General features: G+C 37.3%; 1 protein-coding gene across 1 annotated transcript; it reads right to left on the bottom strand.

Moving 5' to 3' along the window:
- Positions 1–279: 279 nt before the first annotated feature.
- On the bottom strand, positions 280–9325 carry LOC113224185 (zinc finger protein 782). Its single transcript, XM_026453462.1, has 2 exons — positions 9226–9325; positions 280–5000 (listed from the first exon to the last, which is right to left on the bottom strand). Exon 2 carries the CDS (start codon positions 4846–4848, stop codon positions 3145–3147), a length of 1704 nt encoding a protein of 567 aa, XP_026309247.1. The 5' UTR covers positions 4849–5000; positions 9226–9325; the 3' UTR covers positions 280–3144.
- Between the last annotated feature and the right edge of the window lie 5077 nt (positions 9326–14402).

Consider the following 14402-nt stretch of genomic DNA (forward strand, 5'->3'; position numbering starts at 1 on the left):
TTTTCCTTTTTTTGGTCCATTATAACTGCATTTTCTGTATTATAAACTTTTTTTTTTTTTTTTTTTTTAAGAGACAGAGTCTTGCTCTGTTACCCAGGCTGGAGTACAGTGGCAGGATCACAGCTCACCACAGCCTCAAACTCCTGGGCACAAGCAATCCTCCCACCTCAGCCTCCCAAGGAGTTAGGACTAGGACTACAGGCACATGCCACTATGCTTGGTTAATTTCATTTTTTGTAGAGATAGGGTCTCATGTTGTGCAGGGTGGTCTTGAACTCCTGGCTTCAAGCAATCCTCCTGCCTTGGCCTCCCAAAGTGCTGGGATTACACAGGCAAGCCACCATATCCAGTCAGTTTCTTTTGTTTTGTATCATAAATTTTGTACTTTTAGTGATTTTGTTTGGTTCTGTGATTTTGAGTAAGTTTTAAATTATGGTGTAAAGATCAAGTTGCATTTACAAGTATCATTATTGATACAGTTTGCCTGTGTCTCCACCCAAAACCTCATCTTGAATTGTAATCCCCATAATCCCCACGTGTTATGGGTGGGACCAGCTGGAGGTCACTGGATCATGGGGGGCAGTTTTCCCCATGCTGTTCTTGCGACAGTGACTGACTCTCATGAGATCTGTTGGTTTTACAGCATCTGGCATTTGCCCTGCTGCACTCACTGTGCTGCCCTGTAAAAAACGTGCCTGCTTCTTTGCCTTCTGCCATGATCTTATGTTTTCTGAGGCCTCCCCAGCAATGCAGAACTGAGAGTCAATTAAACCTCTTTCCTTTACAAATTACCCAGTCTTGGGATTTTCTTCTTACTAGTGTGAGAATGGAGTAATACAATTATCTTAGCATCATTTTTTAAAACAATGATCATTTTTCCATCAAATTACCCTGAAACATTTGTCAAAAAACAACTGATGACATTTAGTTACAACTCAGAGAAATAGAGAGCAGGCAAGAGCACTGCTCTCTATCCATGAAACAAGAAAACAGTTGGGAAGGCTTTAACTTTTCTTCAATGCACCAGATGTCTGAGGCCACAGAGCAAAAAAGCTATCTGGAAAACTAGGTGGTTGTAGAGAGAAACAAAGATCCAAGCAGTTGTTTAACTGAGAGAAAGAATGCCAAATGCCATAGAAAGTGACTCCAGTGGGAAAACTAGACAACATGAAGTATCAGGTAGGTAACTGTGACGGAGAGATAAAAACTGTAACAAAATTAAACTGCTAAAAATGAAAAATACAGTACCATAAATAAAGATTGCCTCCCAAGTGTCCATTATTGTACTCAACACTGCTAGGAAAGAATCAGTGATGTTGAAGATATATATATACTTGCTTGTGTATTTGTGTGTGAGAGACACACACAGAAAAGAGAGAGAGAAATTTATTGGTTGACACTGGCTTCCTTGAAAAGAGGCAGTTTAGTAACAATGGCCTTTACTACACAGACATGTTAGAAGGCAGCAGGAGAAAGGGAATGTGGTATCAGATATTTTCCATAAAAGGTTTGTTATTAATATTCATGTGGCAAAGTGTAGTTGATGTCAAAGTAGTTATAAAGCAAGGGGAACACAATTCTCTTATAGCAATGTTGAGGTCTAAGAAACATATAAAACAAACACCTGGTAAGTACCATGCACATATACATACATAAACAATCAATAACTCACAAAACACTCACATATTTGCAACACTGCTTTTCAGTTTATGCAATTTATTTCTTGTTCTTTTTAAGCTTTTTATTATACTGAATGTCTATTAATCAATGTTACATTTCATTAAAAGTTTTGATATTATATATGAAACAGTTCTGATATTGCAATATCTAGATAAAGGCTATTACTTACCTTTCTTAAACTGATAGATTTTTCCCCTTGTAACAGGCTCTGATATAAAATATGATAATTTGTTGAAAATTTCACACATTCAAAATTAAATTATCAAATATTTAATGAGATTCTGGGTGTGTGCGCGTGCGTGTGTGCGTGTGTGTGAAGAATTTCCTAAATTTGTTAAAATGTCAGATTTCTTAGGATATTACCTGTCCGATGAGGAAGACTTGGGAATAAAAGCAATGGTCATTCAGGATGCTGTCTGAGGTTTGTCCTATGTGACTTTTCTGACATACACTGAGTTCAGATGTCCTGAAAAATCATACTTGTGAGTTTTATTATGTGAGGGTTGTTGAGTTTCTGTCAGTATCAAGTATACCCAACCCTTTAGAAGTTCAGCAGAGAACACATTTATTTCCTCACTGCAGAAAGTCCAACTGTGTACGTGGAGGAGAAAACTCCATGCCACAGGGTCCTTCTCTGACCTTGGTTCCTACCATCTTGTATTTTCTATCATCAGAGCCTGAGTCCCAAGGTTTTCCTCCATTCCATTCTAATGAGGGATAGAAGAAAATATTGAGAATTTTGCTGATGTACTTAAGACCTGTCACAGACCCCCATATTCCACTAGCTAGAGGGTAACAATATGACCCCATTTATATGACAGAGCAGTTGAGAAATTTAGGCCAGGCGTGGCATGAGAGAGAAGTGAAAATGATTACTAGTGAACGTTTCAATAGTTATTATGTGACATATAGGGATTACCTCTGTGTAGGTTAAAATGAGGGTCGACATGGCAGAAGAATTTCCCACGTCCATTAACTTCATTTCTTGTTTAATATACTATGAGGTCTCTCTCTTGAATGTATTTTCTGCGGTACTGACTTTTCATTAAAGTTCATCACACACTTATTATATTCTAGCTTTTGTCATTGTGTGATTGATGATGAAAGAGTTTTGATTGTCGGCACAAAGTTGTCACATTTTTATTACTTTCTCAGAGCTCTTCTGCAGCATGAGTTTTCTGAGGAGTGAGTTCACATGAGTATTTTCTATATTCATTATCTTTATAGGGTTTCTTTGCTGGGTGAGTTCTGTAATATCCATGGAAGTCTGTGCTCTGGCTGAAAGAATGCCCATATAAAATACATTTCAACAATTCATCTTCTATTCTTTGACATTTGGTGGAGGCTGAAATTGTAGAGGAAATTCCAGTGCTATGTTAACCATTCTCTCCTGTGTGTTCATTTATGTATTGTGAGGTTTGATTTCCAGCTCAGAGTTTTTTCATGTTCTTTATATGCATATGTCTAATCCCCTGGGTGGGCTTTCTGATGTTCTCTAAGGCTTGATTTTTGACTGAAAGTTTTTCCACATTTATCACATTTATAGGGTTTCTCCCCTGTGTGAGTTCTCTGATGTACTCTGAGATTGGATTTCTGACTGAAAGCTTCCCCACACTGATTACAATTATATGGTTTCTCCCCAGTATGAGTTCGCTCATGTTTTCTTAGGACCGACTTCTCACTGAAAGCTTTTCCACATTCATCACATTCATAGGGCTTCTCCCCAGTGTGAGTTCTCTGATGCCCTCTGAGATTTGATTTCTGCCTGAAAGTTTTTCCACACTCCTCACACTGATAGGGTTTCTCCCCAGTATGAGTTCTGTGATGTACTCTGAGGTTTGATTTCTGACTGAAAGCTTCCCCACAATGATTACATGTATAGGGTTTTTCCCCTGTGTGAATTCTATGATGTCCTCTGAGTTGTGATTTCTGACCGAAAGCTTTTCCACACTGATTACATGTGTAGGGCTTCTCCCCTGTGTGTGTTCTATGATGTTTCCTCAGGCCTGACTTCAGTTTGAAAGCTTTCCCACATTCATCACATTTATATGGTCTTTCCCCTGTGTGAGTTCTTCGATGATTCCTTAGGCCTGACATATGGCTGAAAGATTTCCCACATTCATTACATTCAAAAGGTTTCTCCCCTGTGTGAGTTCTCTGATGCACTATGAGGATTGACTTATAGTTAAAAGATTTCCCACATTCAGGACATTCGAATGGTTTCTCCCCTGTGTGGGTTCTCTGGTGTATTCTTAGGCCTGACTTTGCACTGAAAGCTTTCTCACATCCATCACACTGATACGGTTTCTCTCCTGTGTGAGTTCTCTGATGTTTTCTTAGGCGTGACTTCTCACTGAAGGCTTTCCCGCATTCACGACATTCATAAGGTTTCTCCCCTGTGTGACTTTTCTGAGGCCAAATCAAGCGTGAATTAATAGAGCAGGATTTTCCACATTCATTATACTCACAGGGTTTTTCCCTTATGTGAACCTTCGGATGTACACTGAGAGTTGACTGGTAGCTGAATGTCTCTGTACATGGGTTATAATCAGAGTATTTATCTGTTGCATGAGTTCTCTGATGCACTGGGAGGGTTGAACTATGGTTGAAACTTTTTCCATATTCAAAGGGTTTCATCCCTATATGAACTCTATGACATTCTCTAATATGTGACTTTTGGCTGAAAGATTTCCCTCCTGTTGGAGTTTTGTGAGTGATCCTACAGAAACAATTTTCAGTATCATTAAACTCATCGTGACTCTTCTCTGGATGAATGTTCTGAGGAATAATAAAGGTTGATTTATCATATTTGTTTTCCCCAAATTTATTGAAATTGTAAGATTTTCCTTTTGGGTAGGTACTTTCAGATGTAACAAGGGCAGCCTTTTTAAGAAAAGCTTTTCTACTTCCATTATATTCAAAATCTTGCCCCAAAGTATGAATTGTCTGATATTGAATAACGTCCTCCTTATGACTGAGGGTTTTCACACTTTTACTATAAGCAAAAGATTTCTCTTGAGTGTTAGTTCTGCCATCCTTAATACTGATGAGACATTTGTCACATACATTATGCTCATGAGCCTTTTCTTTTGAATACTGACAGTGTGGGGCCATCGGGATGAGACCCTGGTAAGCAGACCCCACAGTGCCACATTTACAAGGCATCATTCTTGCAGGAAAAATGTTTATGTCCCGATTATGTGGTTTTCCTGAAATTTCTTGCTCTGTAGTCAATAATTTATTGGTGAATAAAACTTGCCAGAAATGTTTGCCTTGAGTTTCTGGGCTCTTCTCTGAGATTTCATCAGGTTGGGAGTCTTCTAAAAATGATAAAATTAAACAAACTTTATGATATTTAACACATTTCTTATGGAATGGGACATATATGTATATATATGCCTTATTATGTATTTGATTCCTGAGTTTCTGGCTCAGTTTCTCAACAATAAAGTAATTTCAAGTATATTCCCTATATTCCCTTTTTAGCTTAAATTTTTTTTGTAGTAGAAAAAGAAATGGGAAATGAATATACGTCTGTATTTGGCATCTTAAAATAAAAATTTCAAAACTGAATAGAGAAGAGGATATAAATCAACAAAAAGACTGAAAATGGTGTATATGTAAGAGTATTGGATCCTGGGAACAGGAAAATCAGAGAATGGGATGAATAAAAAAAGATTACCAAAATGAAGTAGATAACAACAAAAATCAATGGATTGATTAGTGGTTTTATCTGAGACAGGGTTTGCCTTAGGGAGTAATGCTAGTCTAGATTCTTATGCAAACACACATTACAATGGTAGAATAATCATTAGCCTACAATAGTCCAGTTGGAGCTCAATTTCCTTTCTACGTATCACAAAATAAATTTATAATGGCACCAATTTCCTTATGTTGAAAGAAATACTACTGTAGACCACATTTTAATTCTGTCTGTATTATCATCAAAGGAACACAAATGTGTAAGTAGAAATGTAAAATTGATGGGAGTTAAAGTCATTTTTCCACCTAGATTGGATTCACTGCTCTGCCCTAGCTCTGGTGACTTGGTTTATTGTATCAGGGTTGTTCAATAGCAAATCTTTTTTTTTTTTTTTTTGAGATGGAGTCTCACTGTCACCCAGGTTGGAGTATAGTGGTGAGATCTTGGCTCAATGCAACTTCTGCCTCCTGGGTTCAAGTGATTCTCCTGTCTCAGCCTCCTGAGTAGCTGGGATTACAGGCATGTGCCACCATGCCTGGCTAATTTTTGTATTTTTAGTAGATATAAGGTTTTGCCATGTTGGCCAGGCTGCTCTCAAACTCTTGATCTCAGGTGATCCACCTGTCTCGGCCTCCCTAAGTGCTAGGATTACAGGCATGAGCCACTGCACCTGGTCAATAGCGAATCTTTTTAGATCATCAAATCTTTTGTCTTTTCAGTTTGCTCACTCTTTTCCCTAAAACCAGCCTTGCCTTTGTCCCATCCTTAATTCTGTTTTCAATCTACTGTTTAACATTACTAGTTTTTATTGACTGTGAGAACCTTAAGGATCATACATTTTAACCTGGACTTAAAAACTTTACACGTATCCTTTATATTTATTTATCATAAATTTCTTGTGTATATGTGACTGCTATTGCCTTACTGCTACCCACATTCCATGCAAAAATGTCAGCCCCAGGCTTTAAATACACTGCCTTAGTGCCCTAAGAGATACTCAGGAAAAGAAGGGTTTACACTAACTGCAGGCCCATTACATGTTCTAGCTGTCACTGCAATAGCCCACAGTCTTTTCTGCTCTAGTCTTGACAGGATATCACCAGTAAATAGTATATTGTCAGCAACAGTCTTCTATTCTTTCTCTGAGTCACTCTGCTTTTTAGCCTTAGACCTATGTAGATTCTAGATGCCCTTCAGGCAACGCAAAGCATTTCCCAAATTACATACACACAAAAGGCTTCTTGTGTCTTCCCACAAATGTAAGGAACATTTATTTACAATCTGAAAGTAGTTACTGTCTATATTATTCATTTTAACAAGGGATATATGGATAGTACTCATATATCTGACACTCATTATTTTTTAAGAAAGTTACCATCATTCAAATTAGGGAGTATTTTAAAACTTACTTCTCGTGCACAGTTAAATGGCATTTTCTCTTGCTTAGTTGTACGTAAAATAATAGTTCACTTTTTAATCAATAGCATTATTTTATGCAGCTTTGTTCTCCTTTACAAAATATAACCTTCATTCTGATATGCTTTTACCTCTCTGTAATATAAATGAAGACAGTGACTCTTAAAAAGCAGTGTGCCTCAAAATTACCTCCTCTTTCCTACACAAGTGCTCAGACCCAATGCTAACCTACACCTGATTATTCAAAAGTCTCAGAAATTTGACTTGGGTGTTTGCATTTAGGGATAATGTTTTTTGAATGAATCAATAAGAAATACCTCTCCCAAGTGGCTTTGAAGTTAATACACAATATTATTAAAAATACTTACATGTTATATTGCATGGACTCAATATATAGAAGAGTAAAGCAGAGACCATTGTTTTTAGTGGATTATAATCCAGGTAGGAATGGAGCTCATTCAATAACTATGTGCTCTCTGGCACAGTGTTTCATTTTTTTTAAACACATCTATCAAGTAGATTAGGAGTTTACAAAAAGAAGAGATAAGGCATACACTAAAGGATTTCAAACTATACCACAGAAGTAGGAATTTAAATCAAAACTTTAAGTGAGTAATAGTGCTTTCCCCCTTTTTCTAATTGAGATTATCTATTTTATTCAGTCATTTTTATTACAAGAGCCACTTTTGGCTTTAAAATTTACACTGATATGGTCTTATTTTTATTACATCTTTTGCTTTGCTTAGTTTTCTTTGAAAACGTTCTCACTTTAAAAAACAAGTATATGAGACTAATATAAGACTAAAAGTTTTTTCTAAGCACTGCTTTATCTATATCCCAAAGGTTCTAATATGCATGTTTTTTACCTTTGAAATTTTCTGGATATTGGACAATTTTGATTTTCATTTACTCTTTGATTAAATATGTTTTTAAAGATATATAGTCCTTATTGATTTTAAGACAGACAGACTTTAATTCTTCTCACATTGTTTGCAATTTATAGTTTTACTGGACAATACTATCCTTACTTTGTGGAATTTATTGATGTTTGCACAAACTACTTTTATATTTTGTCAGTGTCCCATGGTCATTTTAAAATGGGTTCATTCTTTGTTAACAGAGTAGAGTTTTGAAAGACACATCAGATTCATTTTTATAAAATATGTTATTTATAACTTCTAGAGCAGGAGTCAGTAAACTTTTTCTGAAAAGGCCAGAGGGTAAATGTTCTCCGCTGGGCTCATCACGTGGTCTCTGTTGCAGCTACTCATTTCTACCTCGCAGCATTAGCATGTAAATGAACAGCTATGGCTGTGTTCTAGAAAAATCTTTCCTGACCGAAATAGGGAGCAGGTAGAATTTTCCCTGTGTCCCCATTTGCTGAGCACTAGTCTAGGATCTCAGTTGTGATCCTCTGGTTCCGGTATGAAATCAAAAAGGTAAATTAAAGGCTACGCTACCTATATGTTTCCGTATTTCCTCAGAACACTTGCGGTTTTTTGTTTTATGAAACCCGCTAATATAGTGCACAAATATTCAAAACTCTTAAATATATTTTAAAGTTGTCTACTTTTAACATATCCTTTTAAACTACTTTAGCATTATCAAAATGCCCTTTCTTTTCTCTATTTTTTGACCTGAATTTAACTTTAGTGTTAGTTATTGAGTTCACAAAAAGAAGAGATAAAGTATAGGATAAAGTATTCCAAGATTATGCAATAGCAGTAGGAATTTAAAGCAAATAAAACCTGAATTATTGTAGTTTATTGCCTTAGCAATTCATAACTGTATTTTGAACTTCTCCAATTATTTTTTAAATATACCTCTTAAACAAAATCCAATAGAATTTTCTCTTAATAGGTGCATTTAATCCACTTACATTCGTTGATAGGGTAAATATGTTTGTCTTATTCTATGTTATGCCAGGGATTTGCATAGGTTTTGTATAGACAAGAGTTGAAACAGTAGGCCTGAGACTGCTACTCTTAGAAAGACTTTCTTATTAGGTTTGCCTTTGGCTGGCATCTAGAAACAAGATTCCCATAACTGCTGAGGAGCTCACTGTGCCAGCCCTGTACAAACAATATGATAGAGAACACCGGTTTTCCACCTCAAAGTCTGGATTTTTGGCACATGCTAGACAGAGGGTGTCTACATTGTTAGCCCGCAATAAAAATCCTGGGCACCAATTCTGGGTACACAACATTTACATGGGTTTTCGCAATTCCTTGCTTAGGGAACTGTGCTTGGGGAACTGTATGAACTCTCAGAAGCTTACGGTTTGTTTCCTATGAACTTTGCCCCATGTACCTTTTATGTTTGCTGATTTTTCTTTGTATCTTTTCACTGTATACAATTTAACCATTATTATGACTATATGCTGGGTTGTGTGAGTCCTTCAAGGCTCACTGAATTCAGTAACTCACCTGGGGAGTTCCTGCTTAGAAATCCTTTCTCCTCCTCTAATAACCACGGATCTTCTCCTTGCTCCAATGTGAAGATCAGTTCTGGTTTTGTAAAGCAGTATCCTATAAATGGGAAATAATTTAGCATTTGCATTAGTTGCATAGGTTCTACTGTTTCTGAATGTGAAAAAGGTACAGTTTCAGAAGGCGCATATTCAGGGTGCTCACTGGACCTTCTTTGAGGAAGTAACCCAAAAAAACCATTTTCTTTATTTTCTTACTCTTTTTTTAGAGACAGGGTCCCTTTGTCACTCAGGCTGAAGTGCAGTGGTGCGACCATGGCTCACTGAAGCCTCAAACTCCTGGGTTCAAGTAATCCTCCTGCCTCAGCCTCCTGAGTAGCTGGGACTACAGGTGTGCACCACCATATCTGGCTAATTTTTTAAAGTTTTTTTTGTAAAGACAGAGTCTTACTATGTTACCTAGGCTAGTCTCGAACTCCTGGCCTCAAGCAATTGTCTCACCCTGGCCTCCCAAAGTACAGCGGTGTGAGCCACCATACCTGGCCAGAAAACATTCTCTTATTCTTATAAATGGTCAATCTCCTTGAACCCCTAAATTGCACACCTAAATAACACAAAATTCTAAAATGGCCAATGTCTTGGGTGTCAAGGAAGAGATTTCATGAGGACTTCCATATCTGGCTGTAACAGGGTAAAAGGAACTGACTTACTGCTCCATAACAGACAACTAAAAAACCAAACAAAATATAAAAAATGGTAATTAGGTTTTAGCCAAGAGGCAGTGCAGACAGGGATCCTTGAAAGCAGAGAAACAATGAAGTGAGCCCTATGATTATCAAAGGCTACTTGTGAGAGAGTGGCCAACCCGGAGCAGAAAAAGAGAACACCAAAACAGAGGCCGGCAGACTCGGTAAGCTGACGTGACAAAATGGGATGTTTAAGGAATCCCTGGCAACTAGAACTTGTGGGAGTAAATGCCAGTGAAGAGAGAGCTGATATAAAACGCTGGAGATCTGCAGAAGGGTGTCCTGAGTACTGACTTGTATAAGCATATAAGAAGATCACTCAAGGTTAGGAAAAGACCAGTGAAAAAGAATAGGCTGAAAAATCACTGCAGCGTACACAAAGGTAGGAATGGTCATTCATAGCTAGTAATTTTTTATTGGGTGCTAGATATTGTGAATTTTACATTGTGAGTTGCTAGATTTTGTTGTTGATAGACAACGATCATCACCAACCAGGGTAGAAAAACCTCCTAATTAATGACCAACAGGGTAGAATAACCAGAAGGGTACTGCTTTAGAAGAGGGACCAAATTAATTCTAGACTAAAGTGAGCTCTGAATCCAACACAACAAAGCTTAAAGTGTCTCTTGACATGATCGAACTAATTCCAAGTAACTTAACTACATCCCAGAAAAGGCTCAGAAATACGTAAAAGAATACAACAAAATCTAGCAACTGACAATGTAAAATTCACAATATCTAGCAACCAATAAAAAACTACTAGGTATACAAGACTCTTATCAAGGAGAAAAATCAATCAGTAACAACCAAATAAGAAATGGCCCATACGGCCAGGCACAGTGACACCTGTAATCCCAGGTATTTGGGAGGGCGGGGCAGGAGGATTGCCTGAAGCTGGGAGTTCAAGACCAGACTGGGCAACACATAGAGAGACTGGAAAATAATAAACAGAGTTATCTGTGATCTGTGGTTAAATAAATTTGTAGTCTAACATATATGTAATCAGCATTCCAGAAGAAAAACGGGAGAGAAAATTTTGAAGCAACAGTGGCCAAAATTTGCCAATTTTAATGACCTACATAAGCCTGCAGATCCAAGAAGCTAAATAAATGCCAAGAGGAAACATAAAATCACACCCATATACATTATAATCAAATTGCTAAAACCTGCTGAAAAAAAGTAAATTTTATGCAGACAGAAAAAGACATAATATGTGCAGAAGAACAAAGAAAATTAAAGCTGAATTCTTGTTAGAAATTTTACAGTCTGGAAGACAATGAAGTGACACTTTTAAAGTATTGAAAGAAAAAAAATCAACCTAAAATTCTATACTTAGCAAAGATGTTTCAGACAAAAAAAAAAAAAAAAAAAAAACGGAAACAATTTATCAGCAACTGATGTGTGTTACAAGAAATGTTAAATGTTCCCAACAGAAGAAAAATGGTACTATGAAAATTTTTGGTTTATATAAGAAAATTTATAGAGATAAAGAGCACCATAAACTGGAAAAAAGAGGATGAAAATATACTTTTCTCATTCTTGGAATTCTTTTCTTTAAATAGAATATTATCTTTCAAGTTATCTTTTTAGACAATATTATTTATTATGGGTTTCATAATATATAAACAGCATACATAAAGAGAAATTCTGCATAATGATAAAGGGAATAATTAATCAAGAGGATATAGCAATCACAAATGTTTTTCCATCTTATAACACTACTTCAAAGTACATAAAGCAAATCCTGATGAAACTGGAAGAATAACCAAATCCACAATTGTAGCTGGACAGTAAAACTCCTTTCTCAATAATTTACAGAAGTAGATTACAAATAAATAAGGAGGAGTACAGAAGACCTGAAGAATGTTATCAACCAACATGACCTCCATTTATAGAACACCGATCCAAAAGGAAAACACGTATTTTCAAATACATATGAAACATTTAACCAGGAGAAATCATATCATGGGCCCTGAAATGAGTTTAAATAAACTTTAAAAGGATTTTTAAAAATCTTGCTCTCCAAATAGGAATTAAGTGAGAAAAGAATAATAGTAAAAAAAATTTTCAAAGAGTCAAAAATTTAAAATAAAAAAGCAATGTTCTATTAGAATATGGAGTAGAGGTATTTCCTCCTGTCTTTTCTGGTATAGCTAAACACTATGGATATTATATATTTAAAAACATAAGATGCTGAAAGGTGGAGAGAAGACAGCAGATTGTTCAGGGACCTCAGGACTTAAGGAATGACAACGATATATTCCCAATTAGAAGCTGGAGAAGCTGGCAACAAGCAACATGAATGTGGAGACAGAAAAAACAAAACAAAACAAAACATAAAGCCCAAAACTTGTACTCTCAAACCAGAGGTTCAGAAAAGAGGCAGCCTAGCAAGACAGAAAACTTTTAGACAACTACTGTTCTTATTTCAGCCAAACACAAAATAAAAAATACATTCTCCACCTCTACTGCTGCCGTGAAAGGCCACGTGGGGAACTCAAATGTCTGTGCTCACCAGGCTGGAAGAAGGCTCCCTTACCGCTCCACCAGGGACATGTCAGAGAGGGTTGACTGGGGGCTGAGACATGTCTCCAAGCCAGGCAGTGACAAGGTCCCCTGCCCCCCAGTGTCAGTCGAAGTCCCATGGGGAGCAGTAAGGAGGCACTCCAGATCCTCCCATGCAGGGCATTATCAGTGAAGGCAAAATGGGGATCCTGAACTGCCACTACCATTCAGCGGTAATGACAACCCCTCCTCCTCCAGGTGCGGACAGAGGCTGAGCAGGAAAGCTGGACTTTCAGCCCACCTTTCAATAATAAGGCAGCACCCCCCACCTCCCCTGCCACAGTGGTGTCAGAGAATGCCTGCTACATGAGAAGATTTAATTAAATAAGACACAGATCTTATAATTTCCAAATAGGTTCAATCTTTTTTTTTTTTTTTTTTTGAGACAGTCTCGCTCTGTCGCCAGGCTGGAGTGCTAGATGGGGTTTCATCATGTTGGTCAGGCTGGTCTCGAACTCCTGACCTCAGGCGATCCGCCCACCTCAGCCTCCCAAAGTGCTGGGATTACAGGCGTGAGCCACCGCGCCCGGCCAAATAGGTTCAATCTAAAATCACTTGTCATACTAAGATCTAAGACAACTTCAACTGTATTAAGCAAAGACAATCAACAGATGCCAACACTGAGATGGCACAGAAGTTAAAAATATCTGATAAAGTCTTTAAATAAGCCATCATATAAATGTTTAAACAAACAGAAACATGAAGCAAAAACAGAAAGTCTCAGCAAAGAAAGAGAAGATATATGAAGTAGATATTTTAGAGTTAAAAAATAAATGCTCAGTGGATGGGTTCAACAGCAGAATAAAGAAGACAGAGGAAAGAATCCATGAATTTTAATAGAGAAGAGTAGAAATTACCCAATCCAAACAACAGACAGCAAACAGGCTAAAGCCACAGGGACCTGTAAGACTATAACGTAATATCTAACAATTGTGTCATAGAAGCTTCAGGAGGGGAGAAGAGGGAGGGGCTGAAAAGCATTAGAAGAAATGATAGCTTACCAACTTAGTGACTACCATGAGTTAAGGGATTGTAAAAGGAGTTGAGCTGACTTTATATAAAGGGGTAGGAAAAAGCTCTTTGTGGTGACTGAATAGTTCTGCTGACTTGACTGTAGTGGTGGTTATACCAATCTATACATGTGATAAATAACACAGAACTATACACCTGTTGTGCCAGTGTCAACTTCCTGATACTGACATTGTACTACAGTTGCATAAGATGTAATCTCTTGGAATGTTGAAGCATTTAGGATTTTAAAACTGCTGTCTTAGGCCAGGCGCGGTGGCTCATGCCTGTAATCCCAGCACTTTGGGAGGCCAAGACGGGTGGATCATGAGGTCAGGAGATTGAGACCATCCTGGCTAACACAGTGAAACCCCATCTCGACTAAAAATACAAAAACAAAAAAAAGAAAAAGAAAAGAAAAAAGAAAAGAAAATTAGCCAGGTGTGGTGGCGAGTACCTGTAATCCCAGCTACTTGGGAGGCTGAGTTAGGAGAATGGCGTGAACCCAGCAGGCAGAGTTTGCAGTGAGCTGAGATCGCGCCACTGCACTCCAGCCTGGGCGACAGAACAAGACTCTGTCTCAAAAAAAAAAAAAAAGAAAAAAAATTGCTGTCTTCTTGGCAGACTGACATGTAACATCACTCTGTATCAACAATTTTCTGTGCTCTGAAGTCTGCTTTATTTGATATGAACGTAGCCAATCCTGCTTTTTTATGGTTAATGTTCCATGGTACACCTTCTTCTATTCTTTTACTTTCAATCTACCTATTATTTTTGAAGTGAATTTCGTGTAGATGGCATATATTTAGGTGAATTTTAAAAACTAATTCTTTCAGTCTTTTAATTAGTGTATTTA

The sequence above is a fragment of the Piliocolobus tephrosceles genome, unplaced genomic scaffold (assembly GCF_002776525.5).
Source record: "Piliocolobus tephrosceles isolate RC106 unplaced genomic scaffold, ASM277652v3 unscaffolded_43895, whole genome shotgun sequence".
Lineage (NCBI taxonomy): Eukaryota > Metazoa > Chordata > Mammalia > Primates > Cercopithecidae > Piliocolobus > Piliocolobus tephrosceles.

Coding starts and splice junctions, on each gene's coding strand:
- LOC113224185 (XM_026453462.1), bottom strand. CDS start 4,848: ATGATGCCTTGTAAATGTGGCACTGTGGGGTCTGCTTACCAGGGTCTC.